The sequence below is a fragment of the Rissa tridactyla genome, chromosome 8 (assembly GCF_028500815.1).
Source record: "Rissa tridactyla isolate bRisTri1 chromosome 8, bRisTri1.patW.cur.20221130, whole genome shotgun sequence".
NCBI classification, from domain to species: domain Eukaryota; kingdom Metazoa; phylum Chordata; class Aves; order Charadriiformes; family Laridae; genus Rissa; species Rissa tridactyla.
Genome location: NC_071473.1, coordinates 4,004,663 through 4,029,029, shown reverse-complemented (window position 1 = coordinate 4,029,029; position 24,367 = coordinate 4,004,663). Strand labels below are relative to the sequence as shown.

Genomic DNA, 24,367 nt, shown 5'->3' with positions numbered 1-24,367 from the left:
CACCCATAATGTAGGCTCACTTCAATCAGTTTAAGCATTGCATATATCTATTAAGCTTAACTTGGTAAATTCTTATAAACAAAGGTTTCATCTAACTGGTGGTGCTACCAAAAGCTAAATCAATAAAACAATGTTTAAACTGATGTAAATATGTAATTACAAGTTTGCACCAGCTTAACTACAATTGATTTGTCGCTGACTGGTGTTACGCTGGTGCACCCTTTAGAGGAGGGAAGTCGCCGGACAGCAGTTGCTCATAAAAGCATTTCACTGTGCACTTGGATTTCCATTTAAATGTTACAAACTGTACTGTACGTAAATTAGAATTAACAATACCAGACGTGTAATTTTAAGTATAAACTGTGAAAACAGAGAACCTTTTCCCTTTTGTTCGGATTATAAAACACAGGCAGCTGTTTCTGATTAGGAAACCTGTTCCACGCTGCTCTTTACTGATTTTTTTTCCATGCTGCAGCTAATTACCTGCTGTTCTTACCTGTAGTGAGTGTAAGGAGTAAGGTTCGGTACCTCCAGCATCTGAGCATCAGGTTCATTCTCCACCTCACGAAGACTCACCCACTCTTCTTCATCACCCAGTACACCAACCTGCACATGGGAAAGGTAAGAAGGAGCAGAAAGCAGACTATACATAGAGAGTTCTTCATATATACACATGAAGATTTATACATATAACCTCTTTTGCGATGTGTGTCATCACCGCAGTGGAAGGACTAATGCTTTTAAATACATATTATCAAGTGAATATTCACTTTTATGTGACAAGGCACTAGTTATTTGCAAAGCGACGACACAGCCCAAGTTAGCCAACTTTCCTTGTACCTGTTGGGACTTCGCTGGGATCCTCTGATAAGATCTGTTCCAGAAAAATGCCATGAGAGCGCTAATACCCTGTCCAATCTCGCTGCCACAATACAAAAGTATCAAGTAGTAATATAACAAAATGAAAAATAGCCTTGATGATAACTCGCAGGAACGGATGCGTACCAAGTAAGTCTCAACGGAGGCAAAAAGCCACAGAAATGAAGACAGAGAAACAAGAACAAAGTCAATGAACAAACGTGTTTTAACCTCATCTGCTGGTCTGCACTTAGACCAGGCTTTTCCACGTGCAATCCTTTGTATTAATTAATCACATAGTCCCTTGGCTACGGCAGTGTTAGAAGAGACAAAATGGTGATGAGAATTGAGAGCGTCACTTGCCATACAGCTTTCTGGAGATTAAAATGAAGATGAATCAGGACTTAAAGGGGAGTCAACAAGAGATGATCATGATGGAAAGGCCAGAGTCTGGCCTGGGACTCTGGAAGAGGGCAGCATCAGGAGGCAGGGCTGTGTAAGAGCCACAGGAGTGTGGAGAAAGAGACAGAAGAGAGGTGGTAGATGGCTGGGCTTCGCTTTGGAGATTCACTAGTGCCGAGCCCCAGAGGATATTGGCCAAGACTCCCCGGTATAATTCCCTAGCACCGTGCACTTCTACTCGGGTGTTTCGACCCTACCACGAAGGGCAGCACCTGCACTCCAATTCCCTCACCCAACCCTGGCACCCACAGTCGCGGCTGAGGGCTACGTGAGGTACACAGTCAGCTGTTCCCTTCAGTGTCTATTTACAGACTTAATATCCACGAAGACGCTTAATCCTTTTTCAACCTACCGACACTACCTACTCGCACAGACTGCCGTGGCAACAAATTCCAGAAGCTCCCGATCCACTGTGTAAAGAGCTATTTCCTTTAATCTTTTTTAAACAGATCCCTCACGAGTTCTGTGTACTAGTTACAGCCATAGACACCGTCAAAGCACTCGATAGGCAATGTAGCCCAACGTATCTCGCATATCCCAAGTACTTCAAATAGAAAATTAAGTTTCGTTCACTCCTTTTTTTTTTTCCCCTTCAGGAGAAGCGGCCTGATTTATTTATAGATGTTTTAGTTCTTTGCTCACCCAGGAGTTGATGTGCTGCATATTTATGTTTGTGCATGAAGAAATGACACGAGGAAAATTAGGCCAAAGAAATAAGTTCTGCATTGCACTGTGAGAAGGCGGCGCCGGGATCTTCCTAGCAGAGGACTGCTTTCATGGAGGGATGGGCTTGCACAAGTCTTGACGGGCCTTTCGGTCTTGTTGGTTATCAAGGGCAGTGCCAGACACCAAACAACACACAAAACAGATGTCAGTGAAGATTATGGGCCTTTCCAAATTCCCAGTCCCAACTGCGCTCCAGAAATTTCAGTAAAGTCCATGGATGCAGAAGCCTCAAGGAAACGAGTCGAGACAGGCCTGCTTGCTACAAGAGCATGGCCCTAAACTCAACCCAGAGAACAAAGAGATGATAAAGACTAAAGAAAAAACCCAAACCCTACATAAACAAAGAAAGCAAGACAGGGTTGATTTCAGTCAAGGAAACATAGAACAGTTTTTATTAAAAGCGTTTTTGATTAATACAGTAGAAAGCCTATGGTAAATGCTTATTTTTGCAAAACTCCTTGCTCTTAACAGCATCACCTCACAGTGCTGCAGTAATTGTGTAGCAACAATTCATAGTGCTTTGGAGGCTGCAAATAATCTCCAGTGGTGAGTTAGTCGTCTTTTTGTATTGGAAGAACAGTAAGAGCTTTTTAAAATATTTCTTGCATAGCAAAAAAAAAGAAAAAAAAAGGAAAAAAGAGACCACAGGTTTCAATTGTTACGCAGCAGCAGGCAGGTCATTAATACACATTAAGGACCACATGGTCCAGACCCAGAGGCCCACAGAGCTGTGAACAATTGACATTGACTCAAGCTTGAGAGGTGTCCAAAACCCCCCGCCTGCTTTGCAGATAGACGTTTACCAGCTGGCTACAAAGGTGGAAATATTAAGGATCTTTTACTGATTGAGAAGCAGCGAAAGGTTCTATGTGCCCGGGGCTATGGCAAGCCCCTCGAAAGCTATCCCAGGAGATGGCTTTCTGGTTTTGAATCCTCTTCCCTGCTAGGAATGATGGGTTCAGCCTACGAGGAATGGCAGTTGCCAACCAAGCTGGGCACGTTGGTTGTACCCAAGCTCAGGAACCAGCTGGTAAACAGGTGGCCACTACCTGTATTGGGAGGTGGGGACACTGGGCAAACGGCAGCACAGAGAGTCCCAATTAACCACTTTTGGACTAATTTTCTGCTGAAAGGCAGTGATAGAGAGGCAGCAGAAAAAATAGCAGCCACAGGCATAGTTCTGTGCTTCAGCAAAACATTTTAAGAAAAAGAGATCAGGAACTTGCTTTAGTTAGAATAACACCTTGTAATGTTCCCAGGATCTGGTGCCAGGAGAAACTAACTCAAAGGGTTACATCTTCTACTGAAATCAGTAGTATCATTTAAGTGTGCTTCTGTTGTGGGGAGTTTTTCCAAAGCAAGAGGACTGAAGGGTGACTGGCTACGGGATAGCTTGGTGAACAGCCTGGGGTCTTCTGCATGACCTCTGAACTCGTGTGGCCAAGCAATTCGAGGTCGCTGCTACTCAAAACGAGTGTCACTTATTTAGCAATAATCTCACAAATGAGTCTTGGAAGAGAACCGTCAGTGATGGACTTCAATATTTTTAACTTCCACAAGATCTATAGTAGATTCCAAGTTTCAGGCTCTTGAAGGAAAAGGAAATTATTTTTGCTGAAACACTCTGATGTCAGATCAGAGGAAACGTATGAGTTTCAAGAATCAGAGTACAAAGGGATTCCCATGGGGCAAAAAGAACCACGGGCAGTGGTAAGGATAAAAGAGTCCTTTGAGGGGCAAGAGAGTCCACCATGAGCCGCTCTGCATAAAATAAATTTGGAGGCTTCTTTCTTGTAGCTGTTTTTTGGATAACAGAGTACGCAAACTTCAGACAAGGAGGATGTTTGTTGACAGATGCACACATATTTTTGTGTGCATTGTTTTAGGAGGCAGATGAGAACACCAACTGCTTTTCTGTTACCGTCGGCATAAAAACTCCTTAAGAAATGCCTTCTGCATCTTAACAGTTCTCCAGTTCTCTGTACAATAGGGCCACAAGCTCCAGGAGGCCCCAGGCTGCCACAATAAAAACACCTATGTCCACCGAGACACTCCACATAATTCTCGATAACGATCAGCCATCACAAGTCAGCACATATTCATTCCCATCTCTCAGCTGTTCCCAAGGCATTACATTCAATAAAAGGGCATATTCATTTATTATTACAGAAATGAGACAGTATAAACCAATATTGGAAGTGATGTCAGAACCCTTTACTTCTCTATGCATTAGTTTCTCCATTTCTAAAACGGAAAGCATTACATATTTTATAAAGTGACTTAACATTTTCTGAGGGAATGCACTATTCTGTGCAAAGTTGCAGAATTTTGACTTAAAAGAAACCAAAAATAATTAAAATTTGGAATGAAAAAAGTCATTTGCTGTGATATTTTGTATAAGACAGTAATGCTTGCAAAATTTTGAACAGTTATGAAGTACTAACTGCAGGAAAGGAAAACACAATGTTTCTGCACATTAGAGAGGCACCCTGTGTTCTACTATAGTTCAAGATATGTCAGAGTTTTCATTATAGAGGTCCATAACTCACACATTTGAAATCGCTTTGGGAGAAATTCGGTTCACAGGATGTCAGCCTGGGTGCAATCTTTTTTCTTACAAAATCCTTAAATCGATTCAGCCATTTTTGATTTAAAGATTGGCAAAAGCATAAAATTGTCAGAGTTTCAGACACTTTATTTACCAGCTCCGAAGTAAAAACGACACCAAGAGAATCACCTCGTACAATGGATGAATCCTATCTGGGTCACTGACTTAACCCACAAAACCAGATAAATTCATGGTTAAAGTTACGACATCTTTCCCAACCCAGAGCTTTACAAGTGAACACAGTGATAATACCTTAAAGGTTTCACTACTTTGAAACTCTGCTGCTTCTCACTAGGATATTCATACAAAACCTCTCTAAAAAGAGCAGAAAGGCTATAAGCAAAACCTCTCTGTAGTAGCCCATATACTCCTGGCTCCATGACTTGCAACACCTCTTCGTAAGTGGCCTCCAGCCATTCCACAGGTCTTCTGCCGTCTTCACAGTGACACTGATCACCAGAAAAACACACCAAACTCAGCAGAGCTTAGCCCAGCTTCTCTAGCCACCCTCTGGAAAGCTTGGTGCTGTAGACCAAGCACCCACCAAGTCATGGTGAATGTCATTTATGTACTTTTCCCAACAAAAACCTGGGAAAATCCAGCATGAGAAAGCTGAAACTGGACCGCAGCAGATAGAGAGTGCGAACGCAAAACCACGGGACCACCAGCAGGGATTCAGTGCCATTCCTGGTTGCGAATTGCCAGGAAAAATGTCCGCAATATGTACTCTAACTGCACCTGAGAGTACAGGGTGATTGGAAGGATTTACTGAAATTCGTTGGGGGTGAACATGTTACCTATGAGTGTCAACCCCACAAGACAGTTACTGCTGGTCCTTCTGAACAAGCGTCAGCGGAACCTTTATATTACATTCGACCCTCTTCTCTTTAGATTATACTGTATGTAATGGAAAAACAACATCGGAGGAAATATTTTTTAACTAGCATTGGTACTTTTTTGTAGTTCCCTGTTTAGAGATCTAGTTTCCTCCAGTCCTCTGAGTGTAGATGGAAAGACAGAAATAAAACAGCCTCGTGATTTTTAAGAAATCCCTTCAGAAGAACACAATGTAGCTTCACTAGAAACAGAGAAATGGGATTTTTAACGCTTGATATTTCAGTATCTACCAACATTAAAGTCTTAAAGACCTGATTCTCCTTCTCATGTTCATTGACATAATTGAGAATTAGTTCCTGTGAATTTACACCCCAGCACAAAAAGCAGAAGCCAAGGCCAGATGTACAAAATTTCACGTCAACTGGAATTCCCAGCTGTGTTTTTCATCCAAATTGTTCATGAAGCATCAGGTTTCAGAAATGGCACTTAGCCAAAACGCAATACTTGGCACATTTTCTAGACCTGCCCTTATCAAGGAAGCTTTGTGCCCACATAAAGGCACAAAGAAGAAAAAATATGTTGGTGGCAGCTTGTTTGTGTGTGCGAATATAAAGTAGTTTGTCTGTAAGGATCAGAAATTCAGACTGAAGGGTGTACTCCCAGTAGAGATGGAAGAGAAGACACAGTATGCCAGGGATGTCCAACGCAAAGCCATCCCCCAGCCGTACAAATCGAGTGGGACATAGATGAAGTGCACGACAGTAAAACGCTTTGTCCTGAAGCCACCGACAGCAGCAGCACAGCCCTGTGTAGGGACACGGACCTAGTTCCCCTTCTTCCAGGACAGATCAAGCTGTACAAGGTCTTAGTACACCACAACATATTTTTTTTCCCAAACTATTATCTGTTTTCAGCTTCTCTGCACCTTGGTGCAAACCTTCAGAAAGGCCAATGGTCAAAAAATCTAGGAATGGGTGGAGATGTAGTCCCTGCACCTGCTTGGACAGAATCTTTATTCTCTAATTCAACTGATTAATTGCAAAGTACACTAAGAATATACAGATTAGTGTTTTATAGTTAAATGTGATCCTATCACTCCGCAATACCACCTGTTTTAAAATCACAGTATGCAAAACCATGCCTTAAGTGGCTTTTAATTTAATGCTAAGGCATGAAGCAATTAACAGTGCTATTAAAAGCTGCACACGGGCCAGTGAATGAAAGATCCAGAAGGAAAAAAGCCTCGCTATATTTCTGTTTAGAAAATACTGTTGCAGGTGGGTGTAACCACCGCCCTTCGATCTAACATAGTTTTAAGGAACAATTATGGTTGTCTACGCTAAAATACCGATGTTGCAACAGCAGCCTGCGTTCCAGCGCAGACGTATCACTGCTGGGAACAAAAATGACATGAAAGGCCTAAGTGAACACTGGGGTGTCACTGGCAGCTGGTTTGTGAAAGTTCGTGTGTCTTTCAAAGGTAGGCAGAAAAACCCCTGCAGTCCAGAGGGCAGGTCCACAGCAGCCAAATCCAAGTCAGGAGGGAGACATCCCTGCCCTCATCTCTGCTCCCGCAGCCACGGTCCCCTCCCCTCCCCTCCCCTGGGATGGAGCTCTTCCGACCACACGCAGCCTCTGCGGGCGGCCGAGCTCTCTGAAACTCGTTCCCTTCTTGGCTGGATCAGGTCTCGTAGCAGCTCCGGGTCTGATCATGCCATGATCAGTGCATGTGGAAGGCAGGAGTAAGAAAGTCTCGGTACGTGCGAAGGGCGCAAGGAGAGGGAACGGGAGCAGGACAGTGAGAGCTCCGATTTAGATTGGCTAAAGGTGCTGTGAAATTGCACGTTAAGAGAGAACGAGAGTTCGAGTGGAGTGCTGGCAGAAAGGGGCTGTGAACAAAGGATTATACGCAGCTGTCAACCTGGAAACAGGATTTGCTCTATCCTTAAGGAGTCACCAATTCCTCTGCATACCTGAAAAGATTTTTGTTAACCACCTGAGCCAGATTTTTTGATTTTTTGAGTTTTTAAATGAAATCCGCTTGGAACAACATTTCTTGTTGCGCCAAAGCTAACCAGCGAGGTATGGTGCAGAAGAAACTTGTAGGGTGAAAAGAACCGTGCAGACTCCGCAAAGACTTTGGCTGTGCTCCTTCGCCATACGGAGCAAATATTCCGGGATCCGGGATCTATCAGAACCACTAACCCCTGACATGTAAGATGTTGATGAGGATTTGTGAAAAAGAGAGGTCCTCCCCCCCCTCCCTGCACACCATGGACCCCTCAATCACTAATTGTACCTGGGGCTCTTCAAGGATGCAGATGAACTTCCTGGTAATTATCACTGCGGTTTTCAAGCATTCAAATTTATTTCACTTCAGTGGCATTCTGCAGCTCCTGGGATGAAAGAACTGACAAACTCCTAGCAATATCAATGTGGCGCTGCAGCACAAAAATGCTTCTCGGAATGTGCCAAGCCACCATATTACAGGATTTCGGTGTTTCCTTCTGTAATATGCAATAATGTGTATGTAAACCGTACAAAATGTACCAACTTGTTCACAACAATCTCATTACCCAGTGAAGTGATTGTATCAACATGTCTAAGTGGTGCGGTGATTTAAGAAGTCCAACATTTGGTCTTAAAAACAGATTATATTATTTATAAAGATCTGTGGGTGGAAAGGAAGAAGCAAAGCTCATCTGTCAGGAGAACAAATGAGGAATATATAACTCCTCCAAGGCATAATGACAGCAGAAAGAGGGATATTGTTTAAAGCTGAAGAAGAGGAGAATTCATCGGTTTTATATCTCGAGGCCTGGGTAGAAACCCTCAGTATATTCCATTACGAGAGAGAAAAATACACCTAGTTTCATGAAGAAGGGTGTCTTTACTGTTCAGTCCAATTCTTCCGATACTTCTGACTCTGTGAGATAACAATTCGAGGTTTGCATCTGGTTTGAAAATACAACTAACAGAACCTAAACACAGTTTCAAACCCCCTTTTAAATAAATGGATGGACTTATGCTCTGCTGTATGTGTTGCTTATGATGCATCTGGTGTTATTCTGTACATAACCACAGCTGCCTTACAAAAAATCCATGTGAATTATTTAAAGATTAAGCGTTCTCACACATATATATTATATATCATATTTTTCTTTCTGTGAACAGAAGTTACAGCATTCCTACGACCCTTTTCTCCCTGGCCACCGCACGGACACTTCTCAGCTAAGCCCCTCCGGCTCCCTTGCATTCCAACCTTTCCAGGACCCCCCCGAACAGCTACCACCAGGCCATTTACTGGAGAGCTTTCATCCAAAGCCAAACAAAAACTGCAAACAAACAGCAATTCACTATTTAGACCCTTTTTAACCCCTCAGAAACCTCATTTAGAGCTTTTTGTCGGGAACATACCTGGCCTTCGACTATCCACTTGGAGATGGATGTTTTGCCGTCGTACCCCGGCCGGAACTGCAGCGTGGCGGAGCGAGGGCTGATGTTGGAGATCACCAGGTTGGATGGAGCACCGGGAAGTTCTGAAGAAACAGAAACGTAAATGAGAGGTGGAAGTGCTCTGTGTCTATGTCCCAGTAACACAGGTCGACGTTCAGTATTTCAGCATATAAAATACTTTGGTAACGGTTATAATGGACCAAATAACTGTGTGGTTGGTTTTTTTTTTTTCTTTTTGGCAGAGTATTACATACAGCATTACTCCTGCAGCTGCTCTGAGCGGGCACCACATTTTTACAGATCAAATGAGAAAAGAAAGAGCCCATCTCCAGAATTACAGCTACTATTTTAGAATAACCGACAAAGCATGGTGGCTCAGGGGGAAGGCGCTTCCCGGCTCCAGATCTGCCAGTCACTTGCCAAGTCACCTAATTCCACTGTACTTCTGTTTCTCCAGAATTAAATGACAATAATTTTTACTTACGTTAAAGTTGTATGTACTTTAAGAAGTAATAACAACAGGAACAGATTCAAATTTTGGGGTAGTCTATGGGGAAGATTTTGTTATAATAGATGGGGTTTGGAGGGCATTTCTGATGCCTGAATGACGTCGGTGACCTTCTACGGGGAAAAATCTGCAGCCGCAATCAGATCTTTGCCTCACATCAGCTAAGCTTATAGGGACATTTACATTTTTAATATTATCTGAATTATCAACAAAAGCGAGCCCAGCAAACAAGTTAAATATAGATTGTTTAGAATAAATTCCCAATAGTACCCGCTTTCATAAGTAATGGAAATTAGTACTATCATAGGTAATCATTCGTAATGTTGTACTATGTGCAAATGCAACAGGCAAAAAACGGGCATCTTTTTGGCATATATTTCACGTATGCACGAATACATGCTATTTCTTGAGTCTTACTTCACATTTGTGGGAACTATGATCGATAAACTAACCCTGCCCAAGCAGGATAATGCTGTTATCTGGCTAACAACAGCGAGCTTGGCATTGATTTAGTCTACAGCTTGTCACAATTACCTACGATTAGGGAAAAGAAAGGCAAGCATACTTCGAGACATACAGAAAAGTTCAAAAATACCGGAAAAGGGAACAACTGGATTACCATCAGTGATGTACACTAACTGCTCCACTTTGCAAAATTCTACTTGTATAACCTATAAATTAACTGAAACTGCTTGTTTGAGGGAAGAATCGGCTTTTTAGTTTGCTTTCTATACTGGAGGAGGAAGAGTGCACAATTTTAAAAACAAAATGCAAAAAGGCTAAGTGTACAGGTGCCCAGATGGTAACTCAGGCAATGCAGTACCTCCCCCCAAATCTTTCTCAGGCCACAACTCCCAAATCTTGTAAGTAAGATTTTAGTTTCATTGGACAAATGTCCTCTCATAGGCGACATAAGTTATACTACTTATAAATGGAAAAACCCTTCCCTTTTAACAGCATCCAGACTCTATTTTTCCCCCAAAGCAACACTTTTTGAATGGATTCAGGCTTCATTCTTATGTTACTTTGTAAATGTCAAGAGATTCTCTATTACGGAATCACGGAATCTTCAGAATTGGAAGGGACCTCTAGAGATCATCTAGTCCAACTCCCCTGCTAGAGCAGGGTTGCCTAAAGCACATCCCTCAGGGCTGCATCCAGGCGGGTCTTGAAAATCTCCAGAGAAGGGGACTCCACAGCCTCCCTGGGCAGCCTGTTCCAGTGCTCTGTCACCCTCACTGTAAAGAAGTTTTTCCGTGTATTTGAACGGAACTTCCTATGTTCTAGCTTGTGCCCGTTGCCCCTTGTCCTGTCGCTGGGAACCATTGAAAAGAGCCTGGCTCCGTCCTCCTTAAACCCACCCTTTAGATACTTGTAAACATTAATCAGGTCCCCCCTCAACCTTCTCTTCTCCAGGCTAAAGAGTCCCAGCTCTTTCAGCCTCTCCTCATAAGGGAGGTGCTCCAGTCCCATAATCATCTCGGTTGCCCTACGCTGGACTCGCTCCAGTAGTTCCCTGTCCCTCTTGAACTGGGGAGCCCAAAACTGGACACAGTACTCCAATTGTGGCCTCACCAGTGCAGAGTAGAAGGGGAGAATGACCTCCCTCGACCTACTGGCCACAGTCTTCCCTATGCAGCCCAGGATGCCATTGGCCTTCTTGGCGACAAGGGCACACTGCTGGCTCATGGATAATTTGCTGTCTACCAGGACCCCCAGGTCCTTCTCCTCAGAGCTCCTTCCCAGCATGTCCGCCCCTAACCTATACTGGTGTTTGGCATTCTTCCTTCCCAGGTGCAGGACCCTACACTTGCTTTTGTTGAACCTCATTAGGTTCTTCTCTGCCCAGCTCTCCAGCCTGTCCAGGTCACGCTGGATGGCAGCACGGCCCTCTGGAGTGTCGGCCACCCCTCCCAGCTTGGTATCATCAGCAAACTTGCTGAGGATACACTCTGTCCCCTCATCTAGGTCATTAATGAATATATTGAACAAAATTGGTCCAAGTATTGACCCCTGAGGGACACCACTCGTTACAGGCCTCCAACTGGACTCTGTGCCGCTGATCACAACCCTCTGAGTTCTGTCACTCAGCCAGCTCTCGATCCACCTCACTGTCACCTCGTCTAGCCCATACTTCCTCAGCTTCCTAATGAGGATGTTATGGGAGACAGTGTCAAAAGCCTTGCTAAGGTCAAGGTAGATGATATCTACGGCTCTCCCCTCATCCAGCCAACCCGTTATAACATCATAGAAAGCTATCAGATTGGTCAGGCATGATTTGCCCTTGGTAAATCCATGCTGACCACTTCCAATAACTTCCTGTTCCTCTATGTGTTTGGAGACGACATCCAGAATGAGTCGCTCCATTACCTTCCCAGGGACAGAGGTGAGACTAACCGGCCTGTAGTTCCCTGGGTCCTCCTTCTTGCCTTTTTTGAAGATTGGAGTGATGTCAGCCTTCCTCCAGTCCTCAGGCACCTCTCCTGTTCCCCATGACTTTTCAAAGACGATGGAGAGTGGTCTAGCGATAACATCTGCCAGCTCTCTCAGCACTCGCGGGTGCATCCCGTCAGGGCTCATGGATTTATGAATGTCCAGCTTGGCCAAGTGGTCTCTGACCCGGTCCTCCTCAACTAAGGGAAAATCTTCCTCTCTCCCGACCTTCCCCCTTGCCTCCAGGGTATGGGATGCGTGAGGGACGGCTTTATCAGTGAAGACTGAAGAAAAGAAGGCATTCAGTAACTCTGCCTTGTCTGTGTCTTCCACCACTAGGGCACCCGTCTCATTCATCAGCGGACCTATATTTTCCCTAGTTTTCCTTTTTCTGTTGATATACTGGAAAAATCTCTTCTTGTTATCTTTAACTGCAGTGGCCAAGCTGAGTTCTGATTGAGCTTTGGCCCTTCTAATCTTCCCCCTGCATAGCTTTGTTATATCTTGATAATCCTCATAAGTTGCTAAGCCCCTTTTCCAGAGAATGTAAGCCTTCCTTTTTTTCCTGAGGTCCAGCCAAAGCTCTCTATTTAGCCAGGCTGGCCTTCTTCCCCGTCGGCTCGTCTTTCGGGACATGGGGATGGCCATCTCCTGTGCTTCTAAGAGCACCTGCTTGAAGTATGACCAGCTTTCCTGGGCACCTTTGCTCTTCAAAACTGCCTCCCAAGGGACACTCTCAACCATGCTCCTAAACAGGCTAAAGTCTGCCCTTCGGAAATCCAAGGTGGCAGTTCTGCTGGCTCCCCGCCTCCCTTCACCAAGAATTGAAAACTCTATCATTTCATGGTCACTCTGCCCAAGATGACCTCCAACCTTTACATCCCCCACAAGACCTTCTCTGTTAACAAACAGTAGGTCCAGTAGGGCACTTCCCCTAGTAGGTTCCTTCACCAGCTGTGTTAGGAAGTTGTCTTCCACACACTCCAGGAACCTCCAGGACTGTTCCCTCTCTGCTGTGTAGTATTCCCAGCGGACATCCAGGAAGTTGAAATCCCCCACACATGGTTGTATCCATTTCATTCCTTTGTCCGTTCCTTCTGCCATCCCTACAACTTTTTTGTGTTTGTATTAAACAACCTCAACTTTCCGATAATTTCAAATTGCAAGCGTGTTCACGTTAATGTTTTAAACTCTTCTATACATAAAATTTTAATGCTGTGGTGAAGAATGCCAATGCTTTATAAATACAACCATTTTTACTGTTACTGAACCAAAGTGATTTGTGACCTTCGGAACATAGAAACATGAAGAATCAGCCCATTTTAATCTGTTTCATGGAGTTTTACCAACCTGGGGGCACACCAGAAGAGATGGTGGAGGACGTGACCCATCCGCTCCCTTTGGCGGTGACAGCTGCCACCTCGATTGTGTAGGTGGTGAGAGACGACAGCCCCGTGATCTTGTACTCCAGCGTTGTGTTGGGTAGCGTGCGGGCAAGACGCGATTCGTTCCTGCCATACACCTCCCAGGAGATCTGGTACCCTGAAAAACAATCACGCAGAAGTCAGGGGGCCGTAGCAGTGATGAGGGTCTAGTTTTTCTTCTACAGCACAGTTATACAATAACCCAGAGACTGGTAAATTCCTGCTTCTGCAAGATTTGCTCGTGGTCAAACGGTGGTATGACTTGTTTCCTACTCTGCTCCATTATAGACACCTTTTATAAGCAGGAAAAAAAAAGTTGAAGTAAACACTGGCTAAAAGTACTCGAGTGTTTTTCTAATATTGTTATTTCCAAGAAGCAATTGCTGCAGGTTCCCCATGGGGTATCATCTGCCCATCAGATTAGAGATGGGGGAGGAGAAGGAGTCTCAACAGTCTGTCTCTTTTTCTATGACTACGCAGCGCTTGCTATGAAATGGCTAGGAAACCTGGGGATAATCTTGCAGAAGGGTGGACTTTCATTTTGCGAACTCCACGAAGTGAACAGGAAGAAACACTGGAAAATGTAACATATCTCACCAGCTAGAATATCTAATTAAAAAAATCTATACGTGCCTAGCGGGGCTACTCCCCTTCCAGGCTGAAGTAACTTTGACTGCTTTATATCTAGAAATACTTACAAATCCGACAATAACAATCAGGCAGGAACATTGTGGGAATCTTCTAGGAACCGAAAAACCTCTACTCCCCACTGCTTGTTCCTTGCACAAATCCTTTAGCAGGGTGAATCATTATCCTTTCATTCAAAACCATAGTGGAGCCAATGTATTGTCCAAAACTGCACTCGCCCTGACCTCCATGTTTCTTCTCTTGTAACCAGGCTTTCCTTTTTAGCACTTTTATAACCATTTGCCTTCCAAGAACTTTTGAAACTTTCTACTGTCTGATTTGCTCAATTTTACCTCCAAATCTGCTTGTCCTCCTCCTGCCCAGTCCCACTTTATTCTCGTTTGAACCCATTTGAACCTTACTGTGGCAGTCTCCAGAGAGCGTGTCTGAAAAGTTTGCTTGATTGCAGCTTTCTTTGTGATTTGACTCAAGGGGGGGAGGGAAAAAAAGTACACGTAGCTCTTGAATGCCTGTGAAATGGAAGTGAGTGAAAAGGACTAACAGAAAGGAACCCCACCGAGTGAACCATGCGCCAGGCAAGCTGGCTAGAGAAACTCCCTACTGGCTTCCTGTTCCCATCATCTAAGATGAGGAATTCAGACCAGCTGGGGGGCATGAGGGGTTTTTTTTCCTTTTTTTTAAAAAAAAAAAAAAACAACCCAAACATGATAAGTCGATTAACATATACAAATTGACATAGCATAATACCTTATGGTGTTGATCAACAGGGAAACATCGTCTCATGAACTGAAAGCATGGTGAGACAAATATTTCTGCGAGACGAGTGGGGCATTATCCTTCCTCCAGTGAGGGCTGCCATCACTGACAGAGAATCCTGTTAACCTTTTTTGGCATGAAAATGGGCTCGGAGTACTCGCGTAGTCACTAATGATGTTTCAGGTGAGGGGGCAGCGATAAAGAGAGGTGATACTTCAACCATTCCAGCTACACCGTAACCGCCTGTTTGACTACGCACTACCTAGGGGCAGGGGAAAAACTCCGGAATGCTCATCTGGAGCCAGGTTTAACTAACTGTCTGTATGGGAACTAATTAAGTCAGTAATTTACCCATATCTCAGAGACACTGTGATGTTTTGAGGTTCTCTGAAAAGGCTTGAGGATTATTTACCAGTGATCAGAGTTTACGTAGCACGGGCAGGATTACAATCTGTACGAAGATTTGACAAAGTTTAAGGACTTTACTAATAGAGGGCAAACAGAAAGATGGGGGGTGACTGTCCACTCTATTCAGTGAAGAGACACGAAGCAGTTGGAAATAGAACGACCATCTCCAACACCCCTTTCTTCCAAAAGCCGTGGATGTCACGTTTGCTCCAGACAGGGCGATGTGGAAGAATGAGAACGAGCCCAAGGAAGGGACGATTGCGCCTCTCCCCGCTTCCCAGAGGACACAAACCTGGCAGCCACGTCCCCAGCCGGCAGCACGTCCGTCTGCAGCCATGGATGGAGCAGAGCCTGGGCAAGGGCCGTGCCACGGCTCATCTGTCTGCCCGGCAGCTGGGGACACGCCTGCGACGCCTGCTCTGAACCCTACGCATGGGCTGGCAGAGGGAATCGAGGAGCGTCACCTCAGAACAAAACAAAATGGGTTGCTCAAAGCAATAAATAACCAGAAAATAATCGGAGGACTTCTAACGCTCTTCCTATCCATTTGCTGCTTACAAACCATCGAAAGTTTCATCCCATCCACCATGCACTAGGCAATCTTGAGTGACTGAGATATCTTCTCTCCCGTCTGGATAAGCTTTGGATATACATCAAATGTCGGTGATTATTTTTTGAAAATGTTATGTTTTCTCCCTTGCGACTAGAGGGATGAGACCCAGCTTTCCCACCCATTAGGCACATAGTCTCTATGCACTCATTTACTGAAAAAACGTTCACCAGGAAAAATATCCTGAGTTCCCATGCAAATTGAAGAAAAGGCAAAGAGGCAGCATTTACTGATGGGTATTTCACTCCCCAAAGTACAGTTAAATTCTAGTCATATAAAAAAAAAAACGCAAACAGAAAATGCATACGTACATACCGAGCAGACACAAAGCCAAATGTAATCATGCATAACAAAAACAGATGAAAAAAAAAAAAAATAAATGCTGAAGGAAAGGAACAACATCCTCCGTACCCCCAAGTAGCACTTAAGCCACGATGACTGACAGATGGGCAGAACTTTAGGACATGCGGTTGGTAAAAATGCGCTCTCTGTTTTACCGACGTGATGGCTGTCAGAAATGTGCGCGGGGGAGTCCAGCCGGCCGGGGCTGGGGGAGTTTCCTCCGGCTCCAGCGTGAGGGAGAGCAGGAGAGGTGCCACAGAGCCCTCCCGCACGCTCCGGCATGGCAGCCTCGCCGCAAAACGCTGCCTAACGGAAACTAATGACCAGAGGAGTTTCAGAAATAATTTTCCGTTGATCTGGAGTAAATTCTCTACAGGAGAGCGGTACACCCAATCACAAACTGTCCGTCTACATCCAGGTCCTCATAAATCAATGTTTACTGAGAGAAGGAGGAAGATACTGAAATTTACAGCAAGAGTAATGGGCAATTTCCCGGAGCGGGCTGGCTGCCGGGCACCACCCTCGCCTCGCCTCCCCCCAGCCCCGGCACAGGGAACAAGAAGGTCCAGTAAAGATATCAACGAGCAGAAATGAAGAATAATTGCCTCCCTAAGCACTCAGATCCCCATGCAGCCTTCTATAAACCTTTGAGATACTCAGGGCATGAACAATTTTTCTATTCTTTTCTTCCGGCCCAAATGTAATTTGCATCATTAAAGATGTTTCTTTTTCCTTATAAACTTTGCCAGGCACTTTTACACTGGTGTTTCTTCATGAACAATAGGGCTTCTGGAGTTAATTCTTTCTGAAACAACTTGCCCCAAGTATAACATGGTCCATCGTCGTGCTCCACGGGGTTTCCACCCATTCTGGGAGGCAGCAGCTCGTTTCTAGCAAAGCGATTCTGCAACACTAAGCGCAGTGCTGCTAATTTGTGCTTAACAAGGATGAGTATTACATCATCAGATAGCTCGACTTGGATTTAGGTACCTAGATTTAAGCCCTCGGGCTTGAAGGCTTTGGCCATCTTCATTGAATCAATACTGCTCTGCTTTCAGAAGACATTAGTTTCTGTTCTGGAACCACTTAAATCAATGCATATTTCAGGAAGGTCACTATGGCGTAAAGGCAGAAGATGGGCTGCGTAAGGACTCCACAGACACTATAAACAGCACCGAAGACACTTGTACAAATGGTGCGTGTTACAGACACACAAACACTGACAAGTGCAAGTCCTACCAACATAATTAGACCTGTCAAAGTTAAAATGCTCCAGGAAACTAGACTGATACAACATTTCAATGTTCAGGAGTCAGAAACTCTGATTATTTTTTTTTAACTCCTAAAATGTAATTATTTTTTTTACAAATTATAATACTTTTTTTTTTTTTAAATAAAAATTCAACATTTCAATGTCAATGCTCCCAAAAGAAAACATTTTGATTCGTGTGAAATGATCTTCTCCCCTCCCAACTATGATTTTTATCTCCAGTAATTTAAAATTTGGGAGCTGCCTTGCACTTTAAAACCTTGAGAGCCTTTGTTAAATGGAATGTCCATCCTGTGCAGCTGTAATAGTTTCCCCTCTGAAAACAATATTGCCTCTGTTGATAAGAACTAGTTTTTCTCAACTATTTATAGCTTCCTTTATGAAAAATAATGAAGTTGCTGGTGTTGTATCTACACTGGCATACAGCAAATAGATAAATAGCTTGTCAAATGGCAAGCTCATCAAAGAGGAACAAGAGAGTTCTGAACCCTTGTGACGGTTCATACAAAATTAAGTAATGACATGCAAATTCTGTCACGCAGCCCACAGCCAGACCACTTGATCACAGATGAAGGATACCGCTGATTTCAGGCTCCGGCTTGATTGCGGATCTTAGCAACGCCAACCCGGATTTTGCAGCTGGAAACTCCACGTAGGAACCCCCCACCTTTGGGGCAAAGGCCAAACACCGTCTCACAAAGTTTCAGAAATTTACTAGCACAGGTGGAGGTCTCGGAAGGTTTAACAAGACCAGAATCTCCACGGGGAGCTGATTTCTAATACAGACTGCCTTTTCAGTGACCACAATCATGAGCAACCAGTAATTGGACCCGTATTTTCTATAACGTGCCCCAGCTGACATTTCAATTACCCAAAAGAGGGACCAGGAAGCCAGTAGCCAGTTCTCCCTAAATGCTCTATTACGCCAACATTTTTTCACTGCAATGATACACATACTTAAATAAATAAATAAAAAAAAAAAGGAGATAGCAGCCGATACTTGCCTGTAATGATGCCATTTTTCTCTACAGGTTCTTGCCAGCTGACCTTGAGAGACGTGTCCAGAATCTCAGTGAAACTCAGGTGTCCCACCGCTCCTGGCTCTGGCAATCAGAAAAGGAAATCTGTTAGCAGGAGAACCCCACGTACTTCTGATCCCGTTCATGTGGCAAGGTTAGGGCTGAAGAAATAAAACACTGAGCCGGGCCAAGGGAAGCCTGCTGGAAACATCAGCGAGAGCTGCAGGGGAGACTGCAAGGTGTTAAGAAGCGCTCTGGCTATCATCACATAAATTATTTTATCCAGTCATCATCCCGGCTGTGCGGGGAACTAGAGAGTGGCAGCAGGAGACTTGCAGGCAACTTGTTCTCTGCCTCTATTCTTGATCTAACCTAATTAGAACAATCCAGCTGGCAATCCTGGAAGCGATTGCGTTTGCTGTTTACCCTCAACGACGGCGTGTGGCATCTACCTGTGCTGCTGCGTGGAGCTCGTCTGGCCCGAGGGCTGCAGCAGCACCACTGGCACCCCCTCACCTGGGAAGAGCCTTGTGGCTACGCAAGGTCAAAGCAAGGGCAGAGTCCCCGAGCCACTGCTTGGACAGATTCCCTCCAAACAACTCTAAAAACGTCCAGCATAATGGCAACTGTCTTCTGTAAAATGAATACAAGTGTGTGAAACTTTTAAAGGATTTTTATGATGTAGCTCAAGAGCTCTTAAAAATTTCAGCTCCCTAGTGTGCAATGAAAGAGCATAAAATGGAATGACTGTCAAGAATATGCCATCCTCCCTCAATTTTGATCTTCAAGGAAGACATCCTGACTGATTTTTGATCCAACTGCTGTTCTCTCTTCAATCGATGTACTGGAAAAAGGAGTTTTTGTTCACTTTATATTCACTGTGCTTCTGTCATTGGATCCCTGCCCGAGTATCCTCCAGCTCCACTGACATCAGTTGGCAATTTCTCGTCTGCAATTTCATATTTTGTTTCCTCTTCACTTTAGTCCGGTTTCTCATTCCCCTCCAGCTATGACCAAAAAAAAAAAAAAAAAAAAGCCTGCCAGTAGGTCGGCTACAACCACATTTGCAATTCTGCAATCCTAGCGAGGAATATTTCCAAATGCACTCTGCGCTATCTAGTAGCCAAAGCATTACAGAAAGAATTGCTGATCTGGTAGCGATCTCAGGAGTGCCCAACAAGAGCACAGCAATTGTGCACCGTTCGGGACCGCGTATCTGCAGACGTGCAAACCGCAGACTCGCAAAGCTTTACTCCAATTAGCGCCTGCAGTTGCAGTCGGCTTTTAGTGTCATAATGAAAAACAGGTGCAGGTTACTCCACGCCAAGACACGTTGCTTCTGACTGGATGTCGGGTTTTATTTGACCCATAGTTCATCAGCAAACAGATCTGTTTGCACTATTTTTTTCTAAAGGATCGCCTAACTTTGCTATACAGACAGAAAATTATCACCTGAGAACACGAGTGACAGTCCTTTCAAATCTTTTTTCCCACCACATAAATCCTGAAGCAACTTTGATTCAACGAGTTCTCCACAAAGATGCATTTATACCATCCTGCACTTAACTTCTCAGTCACCATGAAAACCAAGGAAAGCGATTCTGAAGGACCAAAATAAAAAAACAAAAAGCCTCCTGCTCATCTCCAAGCAGCATACAGCTGCGTACACCAAGAAATGTTTTAGATGTTTTACAAAAGATAAGCCTGGCTTTCTCGTTTTATGTTTCGTGATGGAATATTCTTGTGTTTAAAATGGCACGTGATCCCAGCATTTCCCTGAGACGCTCCCACTGCCTTGACTGTGCCCCTTCTCCCCCTTGGCACAAAGTCTCTTAAGGCTCATTTCTGCAGCCTTTCCTTCAGCAGAAATTTTAATAGTCTCTTTCCTCTTCCCAGCCGATTAATTTTCATGAAATCTTAGGAGTCTCATATCTTTGGTCTCTTACTCTTCCGTACTCACTGAAATTAGCCGCAGGGTTCAAACGTCATTGGAGGGAGAAAGACAGGTGGACCTAAGACAGATGGACCTAAGACAGTCAGACACATTTACAAACCACCTTTGTCAAAAGCCTCATTTCCTTAGGAAAACAGGCAAAAAAGTTAATACTACACACAGGAACCTAACTCAGGTTTCTCTCTCCTCCATGCCTTTTGCTTCAACCCCAGTCAAACACGTTAAGAGTTTATATTAATAGTTCACATAGATTTCTGGTAGTGATCTTCTAGTTTAATTCTACAGCCTGCTCTTGGGACAGAGGTCGAGCAGATGGAGGAGACTGACCACGAAAGGAAAATCCATGGGAAAGTACTTAATTTTCTTCACATTCTTTCAAGAGTATCTCAGGAAAAACTGGGTTAGCACTTGGAGCCTCACTTCTGTCAACGTTAATGATAATCAGATTTTTCTTTATGGGAACACCGACTAACCTAAAAGACCCCTATTAAGGCAACATAGTATTTCTAAAAACAACACCTTAATGGATGTAGTAGATATTTTTTTTTTATTTTGATTTGGATCTGAAAATGCGCGTTGGTGTTTATGATGCTCCGTGACAGGAAGATACCGAAGCGCTGGCCAGAGCCAAGATCACCATGGACACACAGTTGGCTATGAGGGTCACCGCAATTTAATTATCTGCATCAGAAACAACGCTAGACTTGCGAGTCCCAAATATGTCTTGAGCAAACACTTCCACCGGGCCACAGAGGCCAAAACATTTTCTGATGGAGGAAATAATTTATATGCTAAACTATCCAGCTCCTCTTATTTCATCCTGTGAATCTGACTCCAGTTTTGCAGAATAAAAGTTACTGCACTGTTATGATTCTGCTTCTTTTATACAAACAGTTGCAATATAATATAGATATAGACATTTTCAATATATTGAATAACAGAAGGAAACAATCATAAATTAATCATTGACCTCCACGGGAAGTTCCAGCGCTCAGCTCCTAAGAAGATCAATTCATATTTATTTGGATGCCTGAACACGGATTTAAGATCATATGGGCTCACAGACATAAAGAACGCGTTGTGGGCTAGCTGAACCAGACTATGAACCTTTCCGCTTCTGACCAATGTAAAAAAATTCATCCAGGTTTAGTCCATAACGAAAAAAAAAATCGAACGCCTTTCATTTGCCGCAGGCTAAAAGAACACACACGGACAACTGGCTGAGGTCATTGTCTGATGCAAAGTAACTTGACAAGATATGACAAACTGATGGCGAACCCAAGATCCAATTTTAAGTGCCTAGATTTGAAACTGCTGGCTTTTCTGTCCAACCAAACGAAATCCGAGCCCTGAGATTCTCTACCAGCGCTGACTACTCACTGTCTTCGAGGGTGCGCAGGAGCTGGGGCGTGCTTCGTGGTCCATCGCCAGGTGTGGTGAAGCAGAGAACCGAGGTGTAGTACGTGGTGTATTTCTTCAGGTTGGTGATGCAGCCGCTGTGAACCCCATGAAAGTCTGGAGCAATGGTGACCACAGTCACAGTCTCTGGAGCATCCACTGGCCAGGCTAGAAGCTAGAAAATTTCAACACGGGTGAGATCTCGTTAGAAGTTGTGTCTCTTTGGAATCGAAGTATGCTTGGCTGCCAAAACCATCTTAATCTGATTGTAAAAAAACAAGCAATGCTGTTAAACTACTGTCGGCTCTGACGCTGAACAGATGGATGTAACGCTGTTACTCTGATAACTGGAGGGATGTGTATAACACTCACTAGCGATGGGGGATACACTGATACCGTGGAGGTATCGCAGCTCTCACTGTCTGCTACTCCACAATGCCAAAATTATCGCGAATGATTATTTGTACGACGTGAGTCTTTCGTCTCTCTCTGGGCTGCTCGGACCAGCCTGGACGGTCTGTGCTGCTGAGAGGAAGCCGAAGGAAGAAAAGTACTTTCAAGTGCTACTCTGAGACAAACGCTGTATCTTATTTTGGGGTTCCTTTAAAGTTTCCATGTGCTGGGGAAGTTAGCGGGATAGAGGGGGAGAGAGAGAGGGGAAATCTCCTTCCCCTCCCGCAGCCCCCCGGCACCCATTGACCAGCCCTGCCTAACTGGCGAAGAGTATTACGATGTTCGGTGGTTTGGGGATATCCAAACTGGGAATGATTCAAGTGGTTCTGGGACAACGGAAAGAATAGAAAATGGTTGTAAAGATGATTACTACAATTTTCAACATCTGGGTCCCAAAAGTGAGACTGCTGAAGACATTTTCACGCATTTAAAGTAGCGTGCTTGTCAGATGTGCTCAGTTCTTCCAGGTTTCACTCATCTCAGTGGATCTTCTGGGTGATCAATATGTTTTAGAGTGGAGTATACCTTACGTGTAGGTACCTAAATGAGGACTTAAAAAATTCATTTTTGGCAAATGACTTTGAAACTTTAAAACAATTTTTGAAAGCGCCCTAACGGCTTAAGGGTCTAAAGCTTTAAAGCGCTTATGAAATTTTTATTGTGTCAAAAAATCCTTATCTTGTGGCTTGTACAAGCATGTTAAAATTCTAGGCCTTACTCGGTATCTGTGTAAATCGTGCTACTTGTATTGATTTCAGGCTCATAAACATGAATAGATGCCAGAAATAAATGAGCCATATTTGAGACATTTAGCCAATGTCTATAGTTTCTGATAATCAGAAAGCACAGTTAGGGGACTATAAGGAGTAATTTTGTTAGGAATATTTCATATTTGAAAAAGGTGCACTTTACAACTTCTTGAAATGCAAATAAATTTCAAAGAAAAGATAAAAATGGAAAATGGTTGATGGAATAGTAAGTTTTATTTTCTTTTCTAAATCACCTTTGCGGATTACAATTGGCACTTATAACTTTGGCGGACTGAACTCTTTTTTGAATAAATTTCATTGCACCGTCTTCAGGAAACGTGTGAAAAATAAAAGTGAACAATTCCGTCAGTTAAAGGAAAAAATGCGTTTAATCCTTCAGAAAAGCGAAGGCCTAGCTTCGACTGCTAGTAATTTATACATCATACAAAAAACTATGCAAAAGGAGGAACTGACAGAAATGTTTTCACACACACTTTGTACAGCAATTCACAGTCCCCGTGAGAAACAGAAACGGTAAAGCTGCTGCAATCTACTGCAATCAAAGAAATCCAAGGAACGAGAAATTTTGATCATTTCAAAAGTTTTCACTGACCGCTGACAGATACAAATTACAATTTCAGTTATTTTATACCTTTGCTGAAGAAACTGAAACATAAACTAGAAGTAGCTATGCGATGAGACTAGGGATCTTGAGGCTGAAACTCTGTTTGAATAAAATAAAGAATAAAAATCTGAAATATGACTTCTGCAAATCTGACTGAGCTCACCGTGCTTGGACTTGCACCAGCAAATTATAGTGCATTGCAGTCCACTGAGCCCAAAAAGTGCTTTTATTCTCCAGAGTCTGAAGAGAAGCCAAGTACTACTGTTGTATTGAGGTGTCAGGATATATTCTTGCAGCCCTGCCAGTCACCTAGTCTTGAGGGCTGATTCTATCTCTGGGAAAAAAAAATAAAAAAATAAAAAAAAAAAGACAAACCCATCTACACGTATATAATACTTCAGCAGCGGGATTCTGAAACCACTGGAGTTTTTTTATGAGAAATGTATAGGTGGGAAAAATACTAAAGCTCCCATGCATACCTGTCTGTTTCTCCATCACTTTGAGAAATTCTTACAGAGAATTACAAAGTCTCAAGTCTTCCAAAACTTCTAAAATCCACCTACAATCCCTCAACTCACAGCTTATCTTCTGAACAACGCATCCCTCTCAGCTCACCCAACACCTAAATCAACCTTCCTCCTTCCCTGCTCGTAAAAGGTACCCGTCTTCCCGTTTCCTGCCCTGTGATTCCTACGAGATTTCTCTTTGTGCATTCCAGGAATGTTTTTAAACCCTCCGTTTATTATGCCCTTACTGCTGAACTGTTGAAGGAGTTTCTATTAAGCAGCCTTTCCTGAGAGACAGAAATAAACCACTCCAGCTA

The 24,367-nt window shown here is 43.7% G+C and overlaps 1 protein-coding gene across 2 annotated transcripts in view; it reads right to left on the bottom strand.

Moving 5' to 3' along the window:
- Nucleotides 1-24,367, bottom strand: part of SDK1 (sidekick cell adhesion molecule 1) — a 411,809-nt gene that overhangs the window by 88,021 nt on the left and 299,421 nt on the right. For both annotated transcript variants that reach the window (XM_054210555.1, XM_054210556.1), the window contains exons 19-23: nucleotides 21,700-21,892; nucleotides 18,351-18,449; nucleotides 13,239-13,430; nucleotides 8,909-9,030; nucleotides 497-606 (exon numbers count right to left, since the gene is read on the bottom strand). In XM_054210555.1, the coding sequence (XP_054066530.1) occupies nucleotides 497-606; nucleotides 8,909-9,030; nucleotides 13,239-13,430; nucleotides 18,351-18,449; nucleotides 21,700-21,892 (716 nt within the window). The remainder of the gene's footprint in view (nucleotides 1-496; nucleotides 607-8,908; nucleotides 9,031-13,238; nucleotides 13,431-18,350; nucleotides 18,450-21,699; nucleotides 21,893-24,367) is intronic.